An 18168-nucleotide genomic window follows, 5' to 3' on the forward strand; every position below is an offset into this window, starting at 1 on the left:
CAGGTTGGGAGCAATTTTTTTCTCCCCCAGAATGGGGCCACGTCGTTTATACTTTTTTCGTACACGTTCAGGCTCATCGTCGATGCTACAACGCCCTTGTGGCTTGGCCGAGCTTGCCATTCAGAAACGCTCGACGCGCTCCGCTCGTGCATGGCGATATAAAGCGTTGAGGTGGAGGTGCTAGCTGGCCTTCTACATGTGTGTGGTGTATTGGACAACGGACGATCCTGAGTATAGCCTGTAGGTGCACGGTGTGTAACCAGCAGCATCCTTGCGAGCAATCGTGACGAGTTTCTTGCGCGTCCTGCGTCGCCAGCGCAATGGCGCACCGTTCACGGCCGCAGCGGAAACGACTTGACCATGCTGGGTGGCCTTGACTCGCTTGCGGGCGGGACGTGGCTGGGCGTCACACGCACTGGCGCCTTTGCGGTGCTCACGAATGTGACAGAACATCCACGACCCGAGATGGACGAGCAGGGGCGTCCGCTATGCTCGCGTGGCGAGCTAGTCATGGCATGGATGGAGGCTCATCAAGGCCCTCGGCCCAGGGACGGTGCCGACGTTCTGCAGGACCTGTTCCGCGTACGACAGCGGTACGCGGGCTTCAACTTGCTCGCAGGGTGTGTGCAGGGTACCGAGGTGCGCATGGGCTATGTGACGAACCGAGTCGAGGCGACAGAGCCGGACATCCTCGCAGTCTCGGGCTCGGGGGAGGTATACGGCCTGAGCAATAGCACACTGCACACCCCATGGCCCAAGATCGCCTATGGTAAATCGGCACTTCAGCATGTGTTATCTGAGCCCCGCACAACGCCGGACGAGCTGATTGAGCGGCTCTTTGGTGTGATGAGGTACGTCGACCGCCCCCACTAACGGGCAGTGAGTCCCAAAGGACCATTCATGTCATGGACGACATGCAGCATACGGTCCACGTAAGTCCGTGCCGCCTGCCTAGCAATGTCGAGGGCACACGTCTGGCGACAGCCGACGAGCTGCCTGCCGGGCACCGAAGCTGGTATGGCACGCGAACGTCGACCGTGCTGCTGATATCCCGGACGGCGCCGGCGCGCGCACTCTTTGTGGAGCGCGACACGTACGCCCTGCCCCACGACGGCCAGCGCGCGCCTGTGCGTCTGGGGTCGTGCAAAGAGCATGAGCGTCGCTACGAATGGGTCGTTACGACAGGTCAGTGCGATAAACATGGAGAATCGCCACGCGGCCGTCCAGAGAAATGTTGTGGTTGATGCCTGCGTGAGTCGATGTATACATACCCTGGCTGCCAGAGGGAAGGAGGCCGGTCTTCCATTCGACCGAGGCGCGCCACGACTTGCCTTTGAAAGAGCCACCGCGGGTCGCCGCGTCCACCAGCAAGTTGCGGCCCACATCGTACCCGTTCGTGGAGATCGTGTGTTCCTGAAAGACGTCCTCTTCCTTGGACACCGCGAGGAACCAGGCACCTGTATCGGCCAGTGTGCCGTTTTGGCGCCACACTCGGAAGTGGTTGCCGCCCGCGAGGCTCTCCCAGCAAGCGCCGATCCAGGCGCCGGGGGAGTCGTGAAACAGGATGCTGCGGTACTCGAACAGCTGCGGCGTGTACCCACGGCCGTCGCCCAGGTTCGCATGCTGCAGACCGCCGAGATGCAGGTGCAGACACTCGAACGAGAACCCAATCGAGCGCACATAGTCCAGCAGGCCCTGGTCGCTCATGATGCTCGGGTCCGACCGGCCGGATATAATGACATTGATAGGCTCGCGGAACCCATTCCCAACGATATCCAGCATGCTTCCCCCATGCTCACGGGGGTTGATCCATCCAGCCGAGTGGGTGCTGGACGCGCTGCGCTCTGCCGTGTCGAGCTGCCACCGGTCGTTGACCTTCGCTGCGTCAAACGGCTGGATGCGCCACGGCTCGTTATCATGCACATGTCGCACGGCCCCTTCCTCCACGGCCGGCACACCTGCCCACACGAGCGGCGCTGCCAGCAGCGCTGCCAGCAGCGCTGCCACCCATCCACGCGGGATCATAATGTGGAGGCTATGAGCGGCCTACGGCAGCGGCACCTTGGGCGGTCGAGGTGGAGGCTCCGAAGCGACCGTCGACAAAGGGGGCGCGGACGCCTGGGGCGCCGTGGGCGCGGGGGCCGGAGCAGATGTAGAAGCTTCGTTCCTCTGTGCATAGTGACTCTGGAGCTGGGACTTTTCCTCCATGGCCCGCTGCTCCGACCTCGTAAGGTATGGCGATGACGCGGGCGCCGCGCCGCTCGCAGCGTCCGCGCCGGCCGGAGCCTCTTGCGCCCGTAGGTGCTGCGCCACAGCGTCCTGTGCCTCTTGGTACCGCCGGACCTGCTCTTTTTCGCTCAGCGATACGGGCCCTGCCGCGGAGTGTGTGGCAGCGCCTGTGCCGGCATCTGCGCCCCGCGACGACGCGTGAATGGGCACTCCGCCGGCCTGGTCGTACTCGGTGTTGGCCAGCGAGAGCACAGGGGGTTCTGGATCGGGGAACGTCACGTCGCTCCTGATCTGGGACTGGAATTGGGCCGCCTCCGCACGAGCTTGCTCGAAGAGGCGCACCTTCTCCTGCTCCGCGCTAGGATACGCGCGCGACATGCGGTAGGGAGCCGTCGTGTTGCTGGGCGGCTCCATGAACACGGACACGGGGCGCTGTCCGGTCGCCGAGTCGAAAGAGCCACGCATGCTCGAAGCCGACAGGGCACGTGCATGGCCTGCGCCCGAGCCGTGGTAGGCATGCGACGAGACGCGCGATGGCGACGCCAGGGTGTCCGACGGGTAAATGTCTCCCGGCCGCATATGAACGAGAGGGTCCGCGTTCGGTGGGAAAGAATCTGCCTCGTGTGGGGCCAGGGGCGACGCAGGGATAGCGCGCCGCGGCGTGGCGGTGCCTAGAAAGACGGCGTCGTTCTGGCCGAGCGTGGGGAACGGCACATGCTCGTCCATGTAGATGGACGGATCCGCCGCAGAGGGCGAGGCCGCTGGCACGACGCCGGCGCTGGTTCCCGAGGACAGGACCTCGGGCAGGCTCGTTGGCTCGTCTGGCACAAAGACCGTGGTGTCTGGCCGCGTGGCATGTGGATTGGACTCCGGCGGCACATCTAGGGCCGGCACGGGCCCGATCCGGGCGATCGTCGCGGTGCTTACATTTGGCAGGAAGCCGGAAATGAGCATAGTAACGCGATCGAAGGTAAGAGTCGTCTTATCGATCTGGATAAGGACGCGCAATCTGAGGTCAGAGCGTGTACACGTACGAGTGCGACACCTCCATGTGCTTGGCCGTGCTCACCGACATGATCGTGTGGTTCTTGGGGATCACGAGCGTCATGTCCTGCAAGAAGTACTCGCCTGGCTGCATTTTCTTGCGGAGAGTCTTGCTCTTCGACACGAGCATAACGCTCCTCTGGTCGTTGGGGCGCGCGGTCTGGCGGTTGTCGTGGAACATGGTCACGGTCTGGCGCACGCCAACCGTGATGGACTTGATCTTGGCCGGCTTAGGAGTCTGAGCCATGACAACGACACGGACGTCGAGCTCGTCGGTCGGTGCGTACGCGCGCCGATTGCGATACAGCGTCGCGTGGTACAGGCCTTCCTGGGTCTCGAACTCTTCAGGGACGCTGCGGTTAGCCATGGACACGCACTTGTAGATAGGCCACGTCGAGTGTTGCTCATGCTTCTCGAGCACAATGTCGCGCACATCCTGGACCACAGTCTCGTACAGCTCCTTGCGCACGAGCCCTTTCTTCAGGCGCACTTTCAAGGACGCAATCAGCTTGTAGGTGATGCCGCCTCCCTTCTCGAGATGGAGCGTTGGCGGTAGACGCTCGGGAATCGGAAGGCGGAACGGGCATTGACGCTATCGTGAGTGCCATATACGTACCGTTGTCAGAGTGGCCCATCCGTTGCCATTCTCGCCAGCCGTCCACACATCGACAGGGCCCTGTCCGATAAGCTCTTTCCAGCTCTCCCCGCGCGGCAGCGTCTCGATCTTGCACATTTCGACGCGGAGCCACGCCGCCTCGACGCCCTTGGATGACGAGATCTGGACGGCGACCGCCCCGCTCAGATGAGCCTCAGGACGCGTCTCCGACGCTGGAATACCGGGGTATCCTTGCAAGAATCCACGATTCGGCGGAGGCCGCAGCTCTCTTGCCTGTGAGTACGCTCGCTACGTACATGCGAGGCGGCGACATGGTCGTCGTAGACGGCGCCGTCGTCGCCTTGACCGGTATCCTCCACCCACCCACACGGAGAAACTTGCCCCTGGGCCCGATCTGCCCGATCACGGAGATCCTCACAACCGAGTTCACTACGGACCTAGCCAGAGCACATAAGGCATGCGTCCTTGTTCTCGAGCGAACAGGCAAGGCGTGCGTCAGCCTCTTCCTGGCGGCGCCGGGCGCGCTCCTGTGCAGCCTTAAATCCTTCGTCCTCCGCGGGGGCCGCACTGCCGTCCTCGCCCGGACGCGGCTTGCCAGGGCCGTCCTCGGTGACGGTGCCGTCCACACCGAGGCGGCCGACGCCCTGCACCATCGACTCGTAGCGGCCTCCGGCGCCAGCAGGCACTGCCTGGCTGGTCAGCGCAGCCGCGTCGCTGGCTGTGCCGTTGGCGACCGGCGCGTTCGTATTCGGCACAGCTGCGTTGCCCGTCGTGGAAGCAGCCAGGGCGCTGCGTGCGCCCTCGTTCGCGCGGCCGCTGCGCTCGCTCGCGATCTGTGCGGCGCTGGCCTTCTTGACCTCCTTCGCGGCCTTCACCTCAGCTGTGTCCACAGTGAACTGGATCGCCTGCGCAGCCGGGCGTGTGCGCAAGTAGTACGAGCCCGTCTTGAGACCCTTTTTCCAGCCGTAAAAGTGCATCGACGTAAGCTGACCAAACGTCGGCGCGCTCAGGTGGATGTTGAGACTCTGGCTCTGGCACACAAAGGCGCCACGGTCTGCGGCCATATCGAGAATCACCTTCTGGCTGATCTCCCACACAGTCTTGTAGAGGGCCTTGATGTGGTCAGGGATGCCAGCGATGTTCTGGATTGAGCCGCCATGCGCAATAATCTTCTGCTTCATCGAGTCATTCCAGAGGCCCAGCTCGACAAGCTCGCGCAGCAGCCACGGGTTGACCACCTGGAACTCACCGGCAAGCACACGGCGCATGTAAATGTTGCTCGTGTACGGCTCAAAGCACTCGTTGAAGCCAAGGATCTGACTCGTGGAGGCCGTCGGCATGGGCGCCATCAGCAGCGAGTTGCGCAGACCGTGCTGGGCAATCTTTGCCTTGAGCGAGGCCCAGTCCCACAGGTCCGACGGCGTGCGGTTCCACATGTCGTACTGCAGGAGGCCCTGCGAGGCAGGGCTGCCCTCGTACGTCTCGTATGTGCCATATTCGGCCGCCAGCTCACAGCTGCGCTCCAAGGCCGCATGGTAAATGGTCTCAAAGATCTGCACATTCAGCAGGCGCGCCTCCTGGCTGTCGAACGGATAGCCCATGATCATGAACGCATCGGCAAGGCCCTGGACACCGATACCGATGGGGCGGTGCCGCATGTTCGAGCGACGTGCACTCTCCACAGGGTAGTAGTTGATATCGATGATGCGGTTCAGGTTCTTGCACACCACTTTCGACACGTCGTGCAGGCGTTGGAAGTTGTATGTCTTCGAGGCACCGGTGCCCTCAATAAACGTCGGCAGCGCAATCGACGCCAGGTTGCACACAGCTGTCTCGTCCGGCGAGCTGTACTCGATAATCTCCGTGCACAGGTTCGAGCTCTTGATCGTGCCCAGGTTCTTCTGGTTACTCTTGCGGTTCGCCGAGTCCTTGTACAGGACAAAAGGATTGCCCGTCTCAATTTGCGCCTCGAGGATAGCGTACCACAGCTTCTGCGCCTTGACAGAGCGCTTGGCGCGGCCCTCGCGCTCGTACTTCTCGTACAGAGCATCAAACTCCTCGCCATAGCAGTCAGCCAGACCTGGGCACTCGGCGGGGCACATCAGCGACCAGTCGCCGTTCTGTTCGACACGGCGCATGAACAGATCGGGAATCCACAGCGCCAGGAACAGGTCGCGCGCGCGCACTTCCTCCTTGCCATGGTTCTTGCGCAGATCAATAAATTCAAAAACGTCCGAGTGCCACGGCTCCAGGTAGATCGCAAAGGCGCCCGGGCGCTTGTTGCCGCCCTGGTCCACGTAGCGCGCCGTGTTGTTGTACACGCGGAGCATGGGCACAATACCGTTGCTCACACCGTTCGTGCCGGCGATGTACGAGCCCGTCGCACGAATGTTGTGGATGTTCAGACCAATACCGCCGGCCGTCTTGCTGATCATCGCACAGGTCTTGAGCGTGTCGTATATACCCTCGATCGAGTCGTCCTTCATACTCACAAGGAAGCACGACGACATTTGGGGGTTGGGCGTGCCGGCATTGAACAGGGTCGGCGACGCGTGTGTAAAGGCCTTCTCGGACATGTAGTTGTACGTCTCGATCGCGCTCGCCACGTCCTCGCCGTGGATGCCGACGGCGACGCGCATGAGCATGTGCTGGGGGCGCTCCGCAACCTTGCCATTGATCCGCAGCAGGTAGGAGCGCTCGAGCGTCTTGAAGCCAAAGAAGTTGTAGTGGAAGTCGCGCTCGTAAATCACCGCCGAGTCGAGTGTGTCACGGTTCTTCATCACGGCCTCGTATGTCTCCTTGGAGATCATGGGGCTGTGCTTCCTCGTCTTGGGGTTCACATAGTCGTACAGGTCTTGGACCACATGGCTGAAGTGCTTCTTGGTCTCCTTGTGCAGGTTGCTGATGGCGATACGCGCCGCCAGCACCGCGTAGTCCGGGTGGGTAGTGGTCTTGTATGCAGCAGTCTCTGCCGCGAGGTTGTCGAGCTCAACCGTGGTCACACCTTCGTAGATGCCGTCGATCACCTTGCGCGTGATTTCGATCGGGTCGACATAGTTCATGTCGAGCCCGTAGCATAGTTTTGCCACACGGGCAGTCACCTTATCGAAACGGACCTCTTCCTTGCGGCCGTCTGCTGTTAGACAGTAGATTCACGCACCTCGCTTGTAGACAAAAATCATGTCGGAAAGCCTACGCACGAAGAGGGTAGGGACGGGAGATAGGTGGTCGGTGGTAAAAAGGCCTAGGGGCGCCAGCGCGTGGGAGGACTGATCAATCGGTCGCGTGGAATCAACGCGTACGACGCGTCGGGCCTCGCGGTGCTAATTGGCGCGTTGATGATCCTTGGCCGCCCACGCGTAGACGCGTGAGGGACTCGGCCGGAACGCTGGCCACAGAGGGCGCCGCGGCCTGGACGAAATTGCAATTCCACATGCAGCGAGCTGCGGAAGGCCCTAATGGCCGCGGCCACGCCTCCACGCAAAAAATATCACCGGCACGAGGAACGCATCCATTCCCAAGGACTTACGGCGCATTCGGCCGTAAGAAATAAACACGCCAGAGCGCCGCCCCCGCGCAACCCAAACACACAATCCGTGCCGGCCTTGGGAAGCCCCGCCATGTAAAGAGAGGCAAGAGAGAACTGTATAGCTACGTAGCTCTAAGAGCAACATAGTACCCATTAGGGAACCGAAGATGTATCATGTAAGACGGCCCGTAACATAAGAAGCACAAAGAGGTCGTAGTGCAAGTCATACATCCGCGGAAAGCAGCATCCGTTGCTCCTGGGTATGTTTCCATATCGACCGCAGGGTCGCTACAGTCTCTCAACAGAACAATCAAGGGAGGTGTGGGAGGGAAATATCAATTAGCTTGTCTCAAGGCGCAACAATAGACGTGTTCTAGGTTGCAGCAACGAGTATAAAACAAAAGATGCGAAGAAACTTACGCGAGGCTGTCGTGGACACCGCGACCGCCACGGAAGGCCTTCATGCCGAGGAAGAGAATGACACCCAGCAGCAGGGTAAGCTCCACCCAGCCAATCCAGCCGAACGCAACAATAGCCTTGAGGGCGTCGCAGTCACGAATGAAGCCGTCCGCGTTTTCGTCGCTGACGCACTTCGCGTTGCCGACAGCGTTCGAGAGCGCCGCCGAACCGCAGAGCCAGAAGATCCAGGTGATAAGCACAAAGATACCGTGGCTCGCAATCGACGAGAGAACGCCACCGATACCCGTAACAAAGAGAGCCAGCTGCATGGTAAGCCTAGCGTATACGTACGAAAATGGCGCCAAAAAGAACACTCCACCAGCCAGTGAACACCATGAAGCGAGTGGTGTCGCGAATCAGGTTCGAGACATCGTTGCCGTGGTGGTTCAGGTTCGCCACCACAGCCGAGGCAATGATTGCCAGAATGAGCGAGAGCACAATGAAGATAGCGAAAGCGATGGGGTGACCCTTGCGAATGACCGAGCTAAGATCCATGGTGACAGTGGTATTCAACGGTACGTTGTCGAGGAGTTGATGGTGGGATTATAAACAGCTCCAGACCGCAACAAACGAGTTGACAATCACTTGGACGCAAAACACGCACCCGATCCGCTTTCGGAATGCATCTCGTTGATCCACTGGTTTACACACGGATGCAGCACAAGTTCACCTGATGTTCCCCCGACTGACATATCATCTCCATTGCACTATGTCAGAAATCGGGAATAGGATTGGTGCAATGGAACTGCATAAAGTAGAAAATAGCAGAAATCCCTAATTTCCAAAAAAAGCAAAACACGTCCTCCACGTTATATCGTCCCAAACAGGGCGACGGAAAATTCAGCCTGAAGTGGAGCTACCTGCCGTTCCGGACGTGCGTGGAGCAAAAAAGTGACTCTGCCCGGACTCGAACCGGGGACTTTCACGGTTGACACCGTAGACCACGATTTGTGTTAACGTGATACTCTAACCAACTGAGTTACAGAGTCAGCGATGGGGACTTGCTGTGGACTTACGCTATGTGAGCATGGCGCTACCTATGTGGGTGTACGCCCACGCCAAGCGCCTGCGGCTCCGGAACTCGGGTATCTAGAGGGGCTATAGTGTCTATGCATCGTCTTCTTCAGTGTCGTCTTCCTCCTCCAAGGGCTGCTCATCCTCGTCGTCGAACGCAGGCGCGCCACGCAAGCCCTTGGCCTTCTTGACCTGAAGCGACGAGAGATCTTGGCGGCCCAAGTGTACGCGACCGACCATGTCACCCATCTCGTCCGTGTCGATGTTCTTGCGCTTGCCCTTGCCCTGCGTGCTCTTCTGCTCAGCTGACTTGGGGCGCTTGAGGGCCTGCGTCATGCGGTCCATGCTGGCCGGTAGGCGGCGGCGCAGCTCCCAGTCGAGCGACGGCCCGCACAACTCCAGCTCGATGCGCGGCGTCTTCGTGCCGGAGGCCAGCATCTTGACAGCATACACACGGAACAGGATGGTGCACGGCGGGCAGCGGTGCACGGCGCTGGCACCGGTCACCTGCGTGGGCAGGCCCGCCGCGCGGTAGAGGCTCGCGAGATCGTCCGCGCCGGGTGCGCCGGCCGCCGCGTCCTGTGTGCCGCTTGAGGGAGCTACGCTCACTGAGATGACATGCTCGAGGCCGCCCAGGGCGATGTTGTTCGGGCTGAGCTCCTCGCCGCGGTAAAAGTCGAGGAGGAGCGACTTGAGGTGCAGGTAGGCGCCCTTCGGCTCGGGGTCCGCGCCCGCCGCGGCGAGGCGGTCAGCGCCGGCGTCCATGCTGAACTCGGGACCCGAGAAGTGGAACAGGGGGCGCATGCCGATGCTCGGCTTGTTCGACTTGAATGCGTTCATGCTGGTGGCCTGGACGATGCCCATCTCGAGCATGTCGAGCACCTGGCCGTCGAACAGGCGGACCCAGCAGAGGTTGTGAGGCCGCTTCTTCTGGCTGCTGCCCACGACGAAGAGACTCGCGTCATTCTTCTGTCCCCAGAACTCGATGCTCGACGCATCCTCGAAGGGAAGCACATCATTGTGCTTGTTGAACGGCATGGCATCCGGCTTCTTGAGCGCGGCGAGCTCCGCGAGCGCGAGATTCACCTTATCGGAGGTCTTGGTGCCCTTGACGAAGATGGCTGTCTTGGCATTTTCGTGCTCCTTCGACTCACGCTTCTCCAGCGCGCGCTTCGAGCGCGCGTTCTTCGGCTTGACGGTCTGCAGCATGAAAGAACGGCTCGGCCGTGTGGCGCGCAAAAAAAAAACGGCCGCGCCGAGCGGCCCCTCCACCAGGCGCTATGATTTCGTCGGCCGCGTGGATTGCCCGCGGTGTGGCCGCGCGCCATCCGACGAAGCACCAGCTGGATGAGGCTGAGCTGGAGCGCGTGAGCAAGCTGACGAACATGGAGCTGGGCGATGCGGAGCGCCAGCTGGCGGCGGCGGAGGCTGCTGCCGCTGCGCGCGGTGAGCGAGCGGCGGACGACGGCTGGGAAGACGTGGACGAGGACGAGGCGATGGAGGAGGACGAGGCGGAGAGTGCGGACCCCAGCGACCTGAGCCGCTACCGCCTGGACGAGTACGACGATGAGCCGAGCCAGAGCGTGGCGATGGGCGCGCTGAGCGGCATCCGTGGGCTGCAGTACTTCCGCAACAACGACGAGGACCCGTACGTCACGCTGAAGGACGACCCGGCCGACGAGGAGGAGGAGCGCGAGCAGCTGGAGGTGCTCCCCAGCGACAACATGATTGTCACGGCGAAGACGGAGGACGATGTCTCGATGCTCGAGGTGTACGTGTACTCGGCGGACGACCAGAACTTGTACGTGCACCACGACCTGCTGCTGCCGTCGTTCCCGCTGCACCTCGAGTGGCTCGACTATGCGCCGGCGCCGGTCGTCGAGAGCCAGACGCGTGCGGCGGGCACACTCGGCAACTTTGTCGCGGTCGGCACGATGGACCCAGAGATCGAGATCTGGGACATGGACGTGCTGGAAGGCATGTATCCTGACGCGGTGCTCGGGCGCAAGGACCTCACGGAGCCGCTGAATGCGCCGGCTGGCACCGGCAAGAAGAAGCGGCGCCAGCCGAAGGCGCGCGTGCCGAACGCGACGCACCACGTGGATGCAGTGCTCTCGCTCTCGTGGAACCGGCGCGCGCGCAACATGCTGGCGTCCGCGTCCGCGGACACGACCGTGAAGCTGTGGGACCTGTCGCGCCCGATGGCGGGCGCGTCAGCGGCCGCGCTGCGCAGCTTCCACGCGCACACGGACAAGGTCCAGAGCGTCGCGTGGCAGGTCGGCGCGCCGGGCCTCGCAGCCGGCGCAGAGAACCCCGCCCTGCTGCTGACAGGCAGCTACGACAAGACGCTGCGCGTGTTCGACGCGCGGCAGCCGGAGCCGGCGCTGGTCGCGCCGATCCCGGCAGATGTGGAGGCCGTGCGGTGGAACGGGTGGAAGGACCACCAGTGCCTCGCTGCGCTCGAGACGGGCGTGGTGCAGGGCTTTGACGCGCGTGTGCTCTCCCACGGTGGGACAGCTGCGCCGCTGTTCACGCTTGTGGCGCACGATGGCGCCTGCACGGCCCTGGACGTGAGCCCCCACATCCCAGGCTGCTGGCTGACGGCCGGCACGGACCGGCACGTGAAGCTGTGGAGTGTGGACGACGAGGGCGCCGACACGCCGCGGAGCATCAACCTCGTTACGGCGCGCGAGCTGGGCATTGGCAAGCTGTTCACCGCGAGCTTCTCGCCGAACGACCCGCTGACCGTGGCGGCGGCCGGCTCGGCCGGCAAGCTCCACCTGTGGGACACGCTGGCGAGCGCGGGCGTGCGGCGTGCCTTTGGCGACCGCCTGCGGCGCCTCGATACGTATGCATCGCACCACGCGCAGCCCGTCGCGCCGCGCTCCCTCGACGAAGAGGCAGAGCGCGCCGGCGACGTCCAGGTCGACGACGACGCCGAGTCGGACGAGGCGGCAGACGAGTAGCACGTGATAGAGAAATGCGCCCAATTCCTGCCTCCTGCCATGGCGGACGTGGACGTGTTTGAGGACGCGCTGTTCACGCTCTTTGCGCACCACCAGCCCGCGCGCGGCGACCCCGGCAGCGCCGGCCGCTACGAGAACGCGGCGCTGCCTGCTTGGTGCGCCGACGCGCCCGACACGCCGCGCGCCCTCGCGTACTGGATCCCTGAGGCAAGCAGCGCGAACACGCGCCTCTTTGCGCACCACCAGTGGGACGCAGGCGTCCTCCTGGCCGACCTCCTCGTCGCACACGCGCCCGTGGATGTGCGGGGCCGCGCAGTCGTCGAGCTCGGCGCGGGCACCGGCCTCCCATCGCTCGCGGCCGCGGCGTGCGGGGCCGCCCAGGTACGTCGGCGCCGCTGACGCAGTGCACCGTGACCGACTACCCCGACGCCCACATCCTCGCTGCGCTCGAGCGCAATGCGGCGGCGCTCCAGGCGCGCGCGCCGCACGCGCTGCCCCTGCAGGTGCAGGGCCTGGCATGGGGCAACGACGCGCACGCCCAGCGCGCATGCGCGGCCCACGGCGGGCCCTACGACGTTGTCCTCGCTGCCGATGTGCTATGGGTATCGTCGCAGCACGAGAACCTGCTCGACTCGATCTGCGCGCTGCTCGCGCGCCGGCCAGACGCGCGGTGCCTCGTCGTCGCAGGCTACCACACGGGGCGGCCCGCGACGGAGCGCTTCTTCCTCGCTGCACGCACACGCGGCCTGGTGCCCGACCCGGCGTCGCACCTCGCCGGCATGTACGAGCGCAGCATCTTCGGCGAGGAGCGCGCGTGCGCCGTGGCCGCCCCCGCGTCGGACCTCGGCGACATCAGCGCGCGCGCGCAGTGGGTCCGTGTCGGGTGCCTCCAGTGGGCGCCCACGGCCCTGCGCTAGCGCGCGCGCTTCGACGGCCGCTCGGCGGCCAGCTCGTCCACGAGCGCGAGCAGCCGCGTCTGCTCACGCCGCGCCGCGGGGTCGTCGTACCACACCTGCGGCGCCCCTGGCTCGGGCGCTGGCTCCGCGGGCGCCGGCACCTCGGGCGCNCGGCGACCGCGCGCGCGCTGGCGCCTCCTGGGGCGCCGGCGCGCTCTGTGTGCGTACGAGGGGGCGCGCTGTGAGCGCCGCGACGCGCGCGGCGCGCGCGTCGGCCGCGAGCGGCTGCAGCGCGTCGTACTCGGCCTCCGGGACGAGCACGCCCGTGGCCTCGCAGTCGTCGACCCACGCGCCGTGCACGAGGCGGATCTGCAGGGCTGCGCGCGTGTGCTCTAGGTTCGTCTGCTCGCCCGGCTGCCGCAGAGCCAGGACCTTGGCCAGGCCGCGGCGCGGGCGCTCCGCGTCGTCGCCGACGCACACGAGGTGCGTGATCGAGCCGTCCCACACGAGCTTGGGCGCGACGAGCGCGCCGAGCGCCGTGATGCGCCGCTCGAGCGCCTCACGCGCCTGCGCGTGCACGCCGGTGAGCGCGACGGTGAGGCCCTCGAGGGCGCCGAGGCGGCACTCGGTCGCGAGCTGGTCGATGTCGACGTGGTCCTCGCCTGCGAGCCACGCCTCGCGCACCGCGTGCAGCCACTCGGGGCGCACGACCCACATCCGGAACTGCACCGCGGCATGGTACTTGGCCGAGCCGGGGGCCCGCGCCACGAGGTGCGTCACGTCGCTCGTGAGGTTCGCGCACACGCGCGCGCCCAGCTGCTCGGCCATCTCGGTGAGCTCGCGCTTCTCGGCGATGCCCGTGAAGCTCAGCACCGTGCCCCGCAGCGGCGTCAACGCGTCGCCGCAAAAGTCCGCGACGGCATGCGCGCCGCGCGTCGCGCCGCGGTCGCGGAGCGCGCGGAAATGCGCGTCGTCCTCCGCGCCCGCGGCGTCCGCCTCCGACGGCACGCGCGGCGGGACCGGCCGCAGCTTCACATTCGGGATCTTGATGGAGCGGTGCGTCCGCTGCCACCGGTGGGTCATGGAGGTGGAGAGGCCACGTTGCCATGCGCCTCGATCAGGGCCGGACACCCGCCGAGGCGCTGCCGGTCGTCGCGGCGCGGCACCCGACCGCGCGCCTGGTGCTCGAGTACCTCGTGCTCCAGGGACACACACGCGCGGCCCAGGCGTACGCACGCGATGTGGCGCCGATCGCGCGCGCGCCGCACCTGCCGCCGGCGGAGGTGCAGCGGATGCGTGTGCGGCAGCGTATGTGGCGAAGCACTGACGCCAGAGATCCTGGCCCTCGTGCGGCATGGCGATATCGAGGAGGCGCGCCGCCAGTGTGAGGACGCCTTTCCGGCGGTGCTGGCCGAGGACCGGGCGCCCCGCGCCGCGGGCGGCGCGCCGACGCAACGGGTCGGGGCGCCCGCGGCGCCGGCCCAGGCCGCGGCGATGCAGCGGCCGCTCGATCCCGCCGTGCTGCGCCTGCACATTGACGTGCAGCTGTACCTCGAGGGGGTCCGCGCGCTGCTCAGCACGCGCAACGAGGCGCTCGCGGACACGGCACTAGTGCGGCTGCAGGCGATCGGCCAGCGAGTCGCGGCACTGCCCGAGCCGCTGCAGCAGGCGTACCGGTCCCTGGCGCACGAGCTCGCGGGCCTGCTGGCGTGCCGCTCATGGTCCGACGTGCCGCCGCACCGCTCGCCCCTGCTGGACCGCTCGCGGCGCGGTCTCCTGGCGGCGCAGCTGAACTATGCGATCCTCGTGGCACAGGGCAGTGTGCCCGAGCCCCTCTTGCTGCGCGCCGCGCAGCACGCCACCGTCGCGTGGGCGTCGCTGCACGCCCGCCGCGTCCCGATGCCGCTGGACCATCCCGCGACGGCGTTCGTGCGCGCTCGGGGCTACAAGGTGCCCTCGCGACGTGCGCAGGAGCACAGCGCGGCCGTGTTCCCCCCCTTCCAGCTCGCCTTGCTCGCACGCGACCATAGCCCCCTGCGCGCCGCGATGCTGGCTTCGAGCCGCGGACCGTAGACTTGCCTCCACCATGCTCGTCCAGGAGCGTGCCCGTCGGGCGACGGCGGGCAACCGCATGCGCGACCTGCTGGAGCAGGCGCTCGAGGAGGACGACCTGTTCGTCGAGGCAGAGAATGACGTCGAGTTTGAGGCGCGCGACGGTACGTGCTGGCGCCTGACCGGCAGAGGAGCCCGACTATGTCGACTCGGACTTTGATGGCAACAGCAGCGAGGAGGAGAGCGGCGAGGATGAGGAAGCGGAAGAGTCGCTCGCCCGCGAAGAGAAACGGCAGGCCAAGGCTGCGCGGCGGCCGGCTGTGCGCTCTCTCGCGGCGGTGGTGAGTGCGCCGGCGCCGCGGCGGGCGGCGCGTCCGCCACCCGCGCCGCGGCCCAGCGCGGCAGGTACGCAGGGCAGCGTGCGCAGCAGCTCGCGGCGTGCCACTGTTGTGAGCAAGCTCGCGACGCAGAGCAAGCTCCAGGAGGCCGAGGCCCGGCGTGCGTCGGCCAAGGCGCGGCCGGTGAAGCGGGCCAAGCAGCTGACGCAGGATATGCTCATCCGCGAGGCCCTCGAGACCGAGGAAACCAACACAGAGAGCCTCTTGCACTTTCTCGAGCGCGAGGAGGAGCGCAAGGCTCGGCAGCGACAGTCTACCAAGAAGGAGATCCAGGGGCCCTTTGTGCGGTGGATCAGTGTGGGACTGCCGCAGAACATTTGGGCCATGCGCGCGCACGAGCACGAGGCCCGCGCAAAGACCGAGGGTGCTGAGCCTGTGCAGCCGCAGGACGGGCCTGCGCAGCCTCGTCCGGAGGCGCCAGGTCCTATGGGGCCTGCGGGGGCCTCCTTGGCAGGTCCCAAGGAAGAGCCTGCGCTGCTTCCTCAGGAGGCGCCTGCTCGAGCGCCTTCCGAGGTGCCTGCACAACAGTCGTCCGAGATACCTGCCCAAGGGCCTGCTCAACGGTCGTCAGAAACATCTACTAGTGGCCCTGAGGTGCCTGGCCAAGGGTCGTCCGAGGCACCTGGCCAAGGGTCGTCCGAGGCACCTGGCCAAGGGTCTCCCGAGACACCTGGCCAAGGGTCGTCCGAGGCACCTGGCCAAGGGTCGTCCGAGACACCTGGCCAAGGGTCGTCCGAGACACCTGGCCAAGGGTCGTCCGAGACACCTGTTCAAGGGCCGTCCGAGACACCTACTCGTTGTCCTGCGGAGGCGCCTGCCCAAGGACCGACCGAGACACCCTCCCAAGAACCGACCGAGACACCCTCCCAAGGGTCTGCCGAGACCCCAGAGCCTCTGCGGGCGAGTGCCTCCGCGCCAGCCTCGCGCGTGCTCGTCACCCAAGCCGAGCCGACCGCTACCGATACCCCTCCCAGCGAGTCCGAGGTCCTGAGCGTCAGCGCCCCCGGCCTGGCGGATCCCGGCGCCGGCGACATCACTGGCCGCACCATACTGACATTGCAAAACATGGAGCCAACCACTACGTGGGTGGACGAGTTCCGCTACCTGCTAGGGGATCACTGCGCATGGGACCGGCTCCCGATCGTGCCATCGCGTAACCGCCCGTTCCGACCGCGCCAGAGCCTGTGTGTCATTACGGGTTTGCCGGCGCGCTACCGCGACCCACATACGGGCTTGCCTTATGCCACGACCCAGGCGTATGCGATGCTGCGGCGCGTCCTGGACGGCGAGTTTCTATGGACGGGGTCGCCGCACCGGGCCACAGCATTGGCGGCTGGGTGCTTCGGCTCCGCCCTGGCGGACTGTGGCGCAGGCCATGTGTTCTCGTAGCGCGCTGTGGAACGCGCCTATATAGGGAGACGCGTCATGCATAGGACACGCGCGTTCATCTGATCCGTGCCATGTACGGAACGCAGCCACGCGGACCCGTTAGGCACGGCGATGCATGCTGGCAGCACGCGGGGCCAAGACTTATATCGACTGTCGCGCGTTTGCGCGTCACGCGTAGATGATGGAATGGCGCGTTTGCGGTCTGCGGTTGGCTGCGGGTGCTGCGTCGGGGCAAGTGCGAAGATTTTTTTGAAAATAAAATGCCCAGGCGCGTCGCGCCCCTCATGCGATCAATTCATCGATCCACTGTGCCACCGGCGGATTTGCCACATATAAACCTCGCCGCGCGTCAGGCTCCTGCGTTCCATCCCTCCCCCGATGTCTGTTTCTGCAACTCCCTCGAAGCAAGTGGCAGCCGACCTAGCCAAGATTGACATGAGTGCGTCGCCTACCAAGACCAGGATGGCCCTCAAGCCCAAGGAGGCGGCCGCTGAGCCAGCCACGGACGACTACCTGTACGGCAAGTTTGTCGGCGAGGTCGACCTTGCCGAGGAGGACGAGCCGCTGCTGAAGGAGAACAAGTCGCGCTTTGTCCTCTTCCCGATCCGCTACCACGAGATCTGGCAGATGTACAAGAAGGCCGAGGCCTCGTTCTGGACCGCCGAGGAGATGGACCTCTCGAAGGACTTGCACGACTGGGACCACCGCATGAACGACAATGAGCGCCACTTTGTGAGCCACGTCCTGGCCTTCTTTGCTGCTTCGGACGGTATCGTCAACGAGAACCTGGTCGAGCGCTTCAGCGCCGAGGTGCAGGCCGCCGAGGCCCGCTGCTTCTACGGCTTCCAGATCATGATGGAGAACATCCACTCGGAGACGTACTCGCTCCTCATCGACACGTACATCCGCGAGCCGGAGCAGCGTGAGTTTCTCTTCAACGCTATCGAGACGATCCCCGTCGTCAAGCAGAAGGCCGAGTGGGCCCTGCGCTGGATCTCGGACAGGCGCGCCTCGTTCTCGGAGCGCCTTGTGGCCTTTGCCGCCGTCGAGGGCATCTTTTTCTCGGGCTCGTTTGCCTCCATCTTCTGGCTCAAGAAGCGCGGCCTCATGCCTGGTCTGTCGTTCTCGAACGAGCTCATCTCGCGCGATGAGGGCCTGCACACCGACTTTGCCTGTCTCCTGTTCAGCCACCTGAAGAAGCGTGCGCACCCTGACACAGTGAACCGCATCATCACCGAGGCTGTGGCCATTGAGCAGGACTTTTTGACTGACGCCTTGCCTGTTTCGCTGATCGGCATGAACGCGCGCCTCATGTGCCAGTACATTGAGTTTGTGGCGGACCGCCTGCTCGTCAACCTCGGCAACCCGAAGCACTACAACTCGACGAACCCCTTCGACTTTATGGAGAACATCTCGCTCCAGGGCAAGTCGAACTTTTTCGAGCGCCGCGTTGCCGACTATGCCAAGGCCGGCGTGGCCAAGGACGAAGAGACGGTGCAGAACCCCAGTGCCCACACGTTTAGCCTCGAAGAGGACTTTTAGCTGCTTTCATACCCTTTATAGTACTGCCATGATC

General features: G+C 64.7%; 11 protein-coding genes across 11 annotated transcripts; 5 read left to right on the forward strand and 6 right to left on the reverse strand.

Annotated features, from left to right (window-relative positions):
• Window positions 1–196: 196 nt before the first annotated feature.
• MSY001_3385 (uncharacterized protein) lies at window positions 197–873 on the forward strand (the record flags this gene model as incomplete). The annotated part of the gene is made up of 2 exons (XM_018885284.1): window positions 197–240; window positions 267–873. 2 exons carry the CDS (start codon window positions 197–199, stop codon window positions 871–873), a joined length of 651 nt encoding a protein of 216 aa, XP_018741860.1.
• A 303-nt stretch (window positions 874–1176) lies between these two features.
• MSY001_3386 (uncharacterized protein) lies at window positions 1177–2025 on the reverse strand (the record flags this gene model as incomplete). Its single annotated transcript, XM_018885285.1, has 2 exons — window positions 1177–1247; window positions 1272–2025. 2 exons carry the CDS (start codon window positions 2023–2025, stop codon window positions 1177–1179), a joined length of 825 nt encoding a protein of 274 aa, XP_018741861.1.
• Window positions 2026–3244: 1219 nt separating this feature from the next.
• MSY001_3387 (uncharacterized protein) lies at window positions 3245–4006 on the reverse strand (the record flags this gene model as incomplete). The annotated part of the gene is made up of 2 exons (XM_018885287.1): window positions 3245–3865; window positions 3890–4006. The coding sequence occupies 2 exons, from the start codon at window positions 4004–4006 to the stop codon at window positions 3245–3247; spliced, it is 738 nt and encodes a 245-aa protein (XP_018741862.1).
• Window positions 4007–4326: 320 nt separating this feature from the next.
• On the reverse strand, window positions 4327–7071 carry MSY001_3388 (uncharacterized protein; the record flags this gene model as incomplete). Its single annotated transcript, XM_018885288.1, has 2 exons — window positions 4327–7025; window positions 7050–7071. 2 exons carry the CDS (start codon window positions 7069–7071, stop codon window positions 4327–4329), a joined length of 2721 nt encoding a protein of 906 aa, XP_018741863.1.
• A 763-nt stretch (window positions 7072–7834) lies between these two features.
• MSY001_3389 (uncharacterized protein) lies at window positions 7835–8372 on the reverse strand (the record flags this gene model as incomplete). Its single annotated transcript, XM_018885289.1, has 2 exons — window positions 7835–8140; window positions 8169–8372. 2 exons carry the CDS (start codon window positions 8370–8372, stop codon window positions 7835–7837), a joined length of 510 nt encoding a protein of 169 aa, XP_018741864.1.
• A 612-nt stretch (window positions 8373–8984) lies between these two features.
• MSY001_3390 (uncharacterized protein) lies at window positions 8985–10100 on the reverse strand (the record flags this gene model as incomplete). Its single annotated transcript, XM_018885290.1, has 1 exon — window positions 8985–10100. One exon carries the CDS (start codon window positions 10098–10100, stop codon window positions 8985–8987), a length of 1116 nt encoding a protein of 371 aa, XP_018741865.1.
• Window positions 10101–10171: 71 nt separating this feature from the next.
• Window positions 10172–11857, forward strand: MSY001_3391 (uncharacterized protein; the record flags this gene model as incomplete). Its single annotated transcript, XM_018885291.1, has 1 exon — window positions 10172–11857. The coding sequence occupies one exon, from the start codon at window positions 10172–10174 to the stop codon at window positions 11855–11857; it is 1686 nt and encodes a 561-aa protein (XP_018741866.1).
• Window positions 11858–11896: 39 nt separating this feature from the next.
• Window positions 11897–12774, forward strand: MSY001_3392 (uncharacterized protein; the record flags this gene model as incomplete). Its single annotated transcript, XM_018885292.1, has 2 exons — window positions 11897–12238; window positions 12310–12774. 2 exons carry the CDS (start codon window positions 11897–11899, stop codon window positions 12772–12774), a joined length of 807 nt encoding a protein of 268 aa, XP_018741867.1.
• Window positions 12771–13836, reverse strand: MSY001_3393 (uncharacterized protein; the record flags this gene model as incomplete). The annotated part of the gene is made up of 2 exons (XM_018885293.1): window positions 12771–12914; window positions 12982–13836. 2 exons carry the CDS (start codon window positions 13834–13836, stop codon window positions 12771–12773), a joined length of 999 nt encoding a protein of 332 aa, XP_018741868.1.
• A 1003-nt stretch (window positions 13837–14839) lies between these two features.
• MSY001_3394 (uncharacterized protein) lies at window positions 14840–16592 on the forward strand (the record flags this gene model as incomplete). Its single annotated transcript, XM_018885294.1, has 2 exons — window positions 14840–14969; window positions 14995–16592. 2 exons carry the CDS (start codon window positions 14840–14842, stop codon window positions 16590–16592), a joined length of 1728 nt encoding a protein of 575 aa, XP_018741869.1.
• A 378-nt stretch (window positions 16593–16970) lies between these two features.
• On the forward strand, window positions 16971–18134 carry MSY001_3395 (uncharacterized protein; the record flags this gene model as incomplete). Its single annotated transcript, XM_018885295.1, has 1 exon — window positions 16971–18134. The coding sequence occupies one exon, from the start codon at window positions 16971–16973 to the stop codon at window positions 18132–18134; it is 1164 nt and encodes a 387-aa protein (XP_018741870.1).
• Between the last annotated feature and the right edge of the window lie 34 nt (window positions 18135–18168).

Source organism: Malassezia sympodialis, genomic scaffold (genome assembly GCF_000349305.1).
Source record: "Malassezia sympodialis ATCC 42132 genomic scaffold, msy_sf_26, whole genome shotgun sequence".
NCBI classification, from domain to species: Eukaryota; Fungi; Basidiomycota; class Malasseziomycetes; order Malasseziales; family Malasseziaceae; genus Malassezia; species Malassezia sympodialis.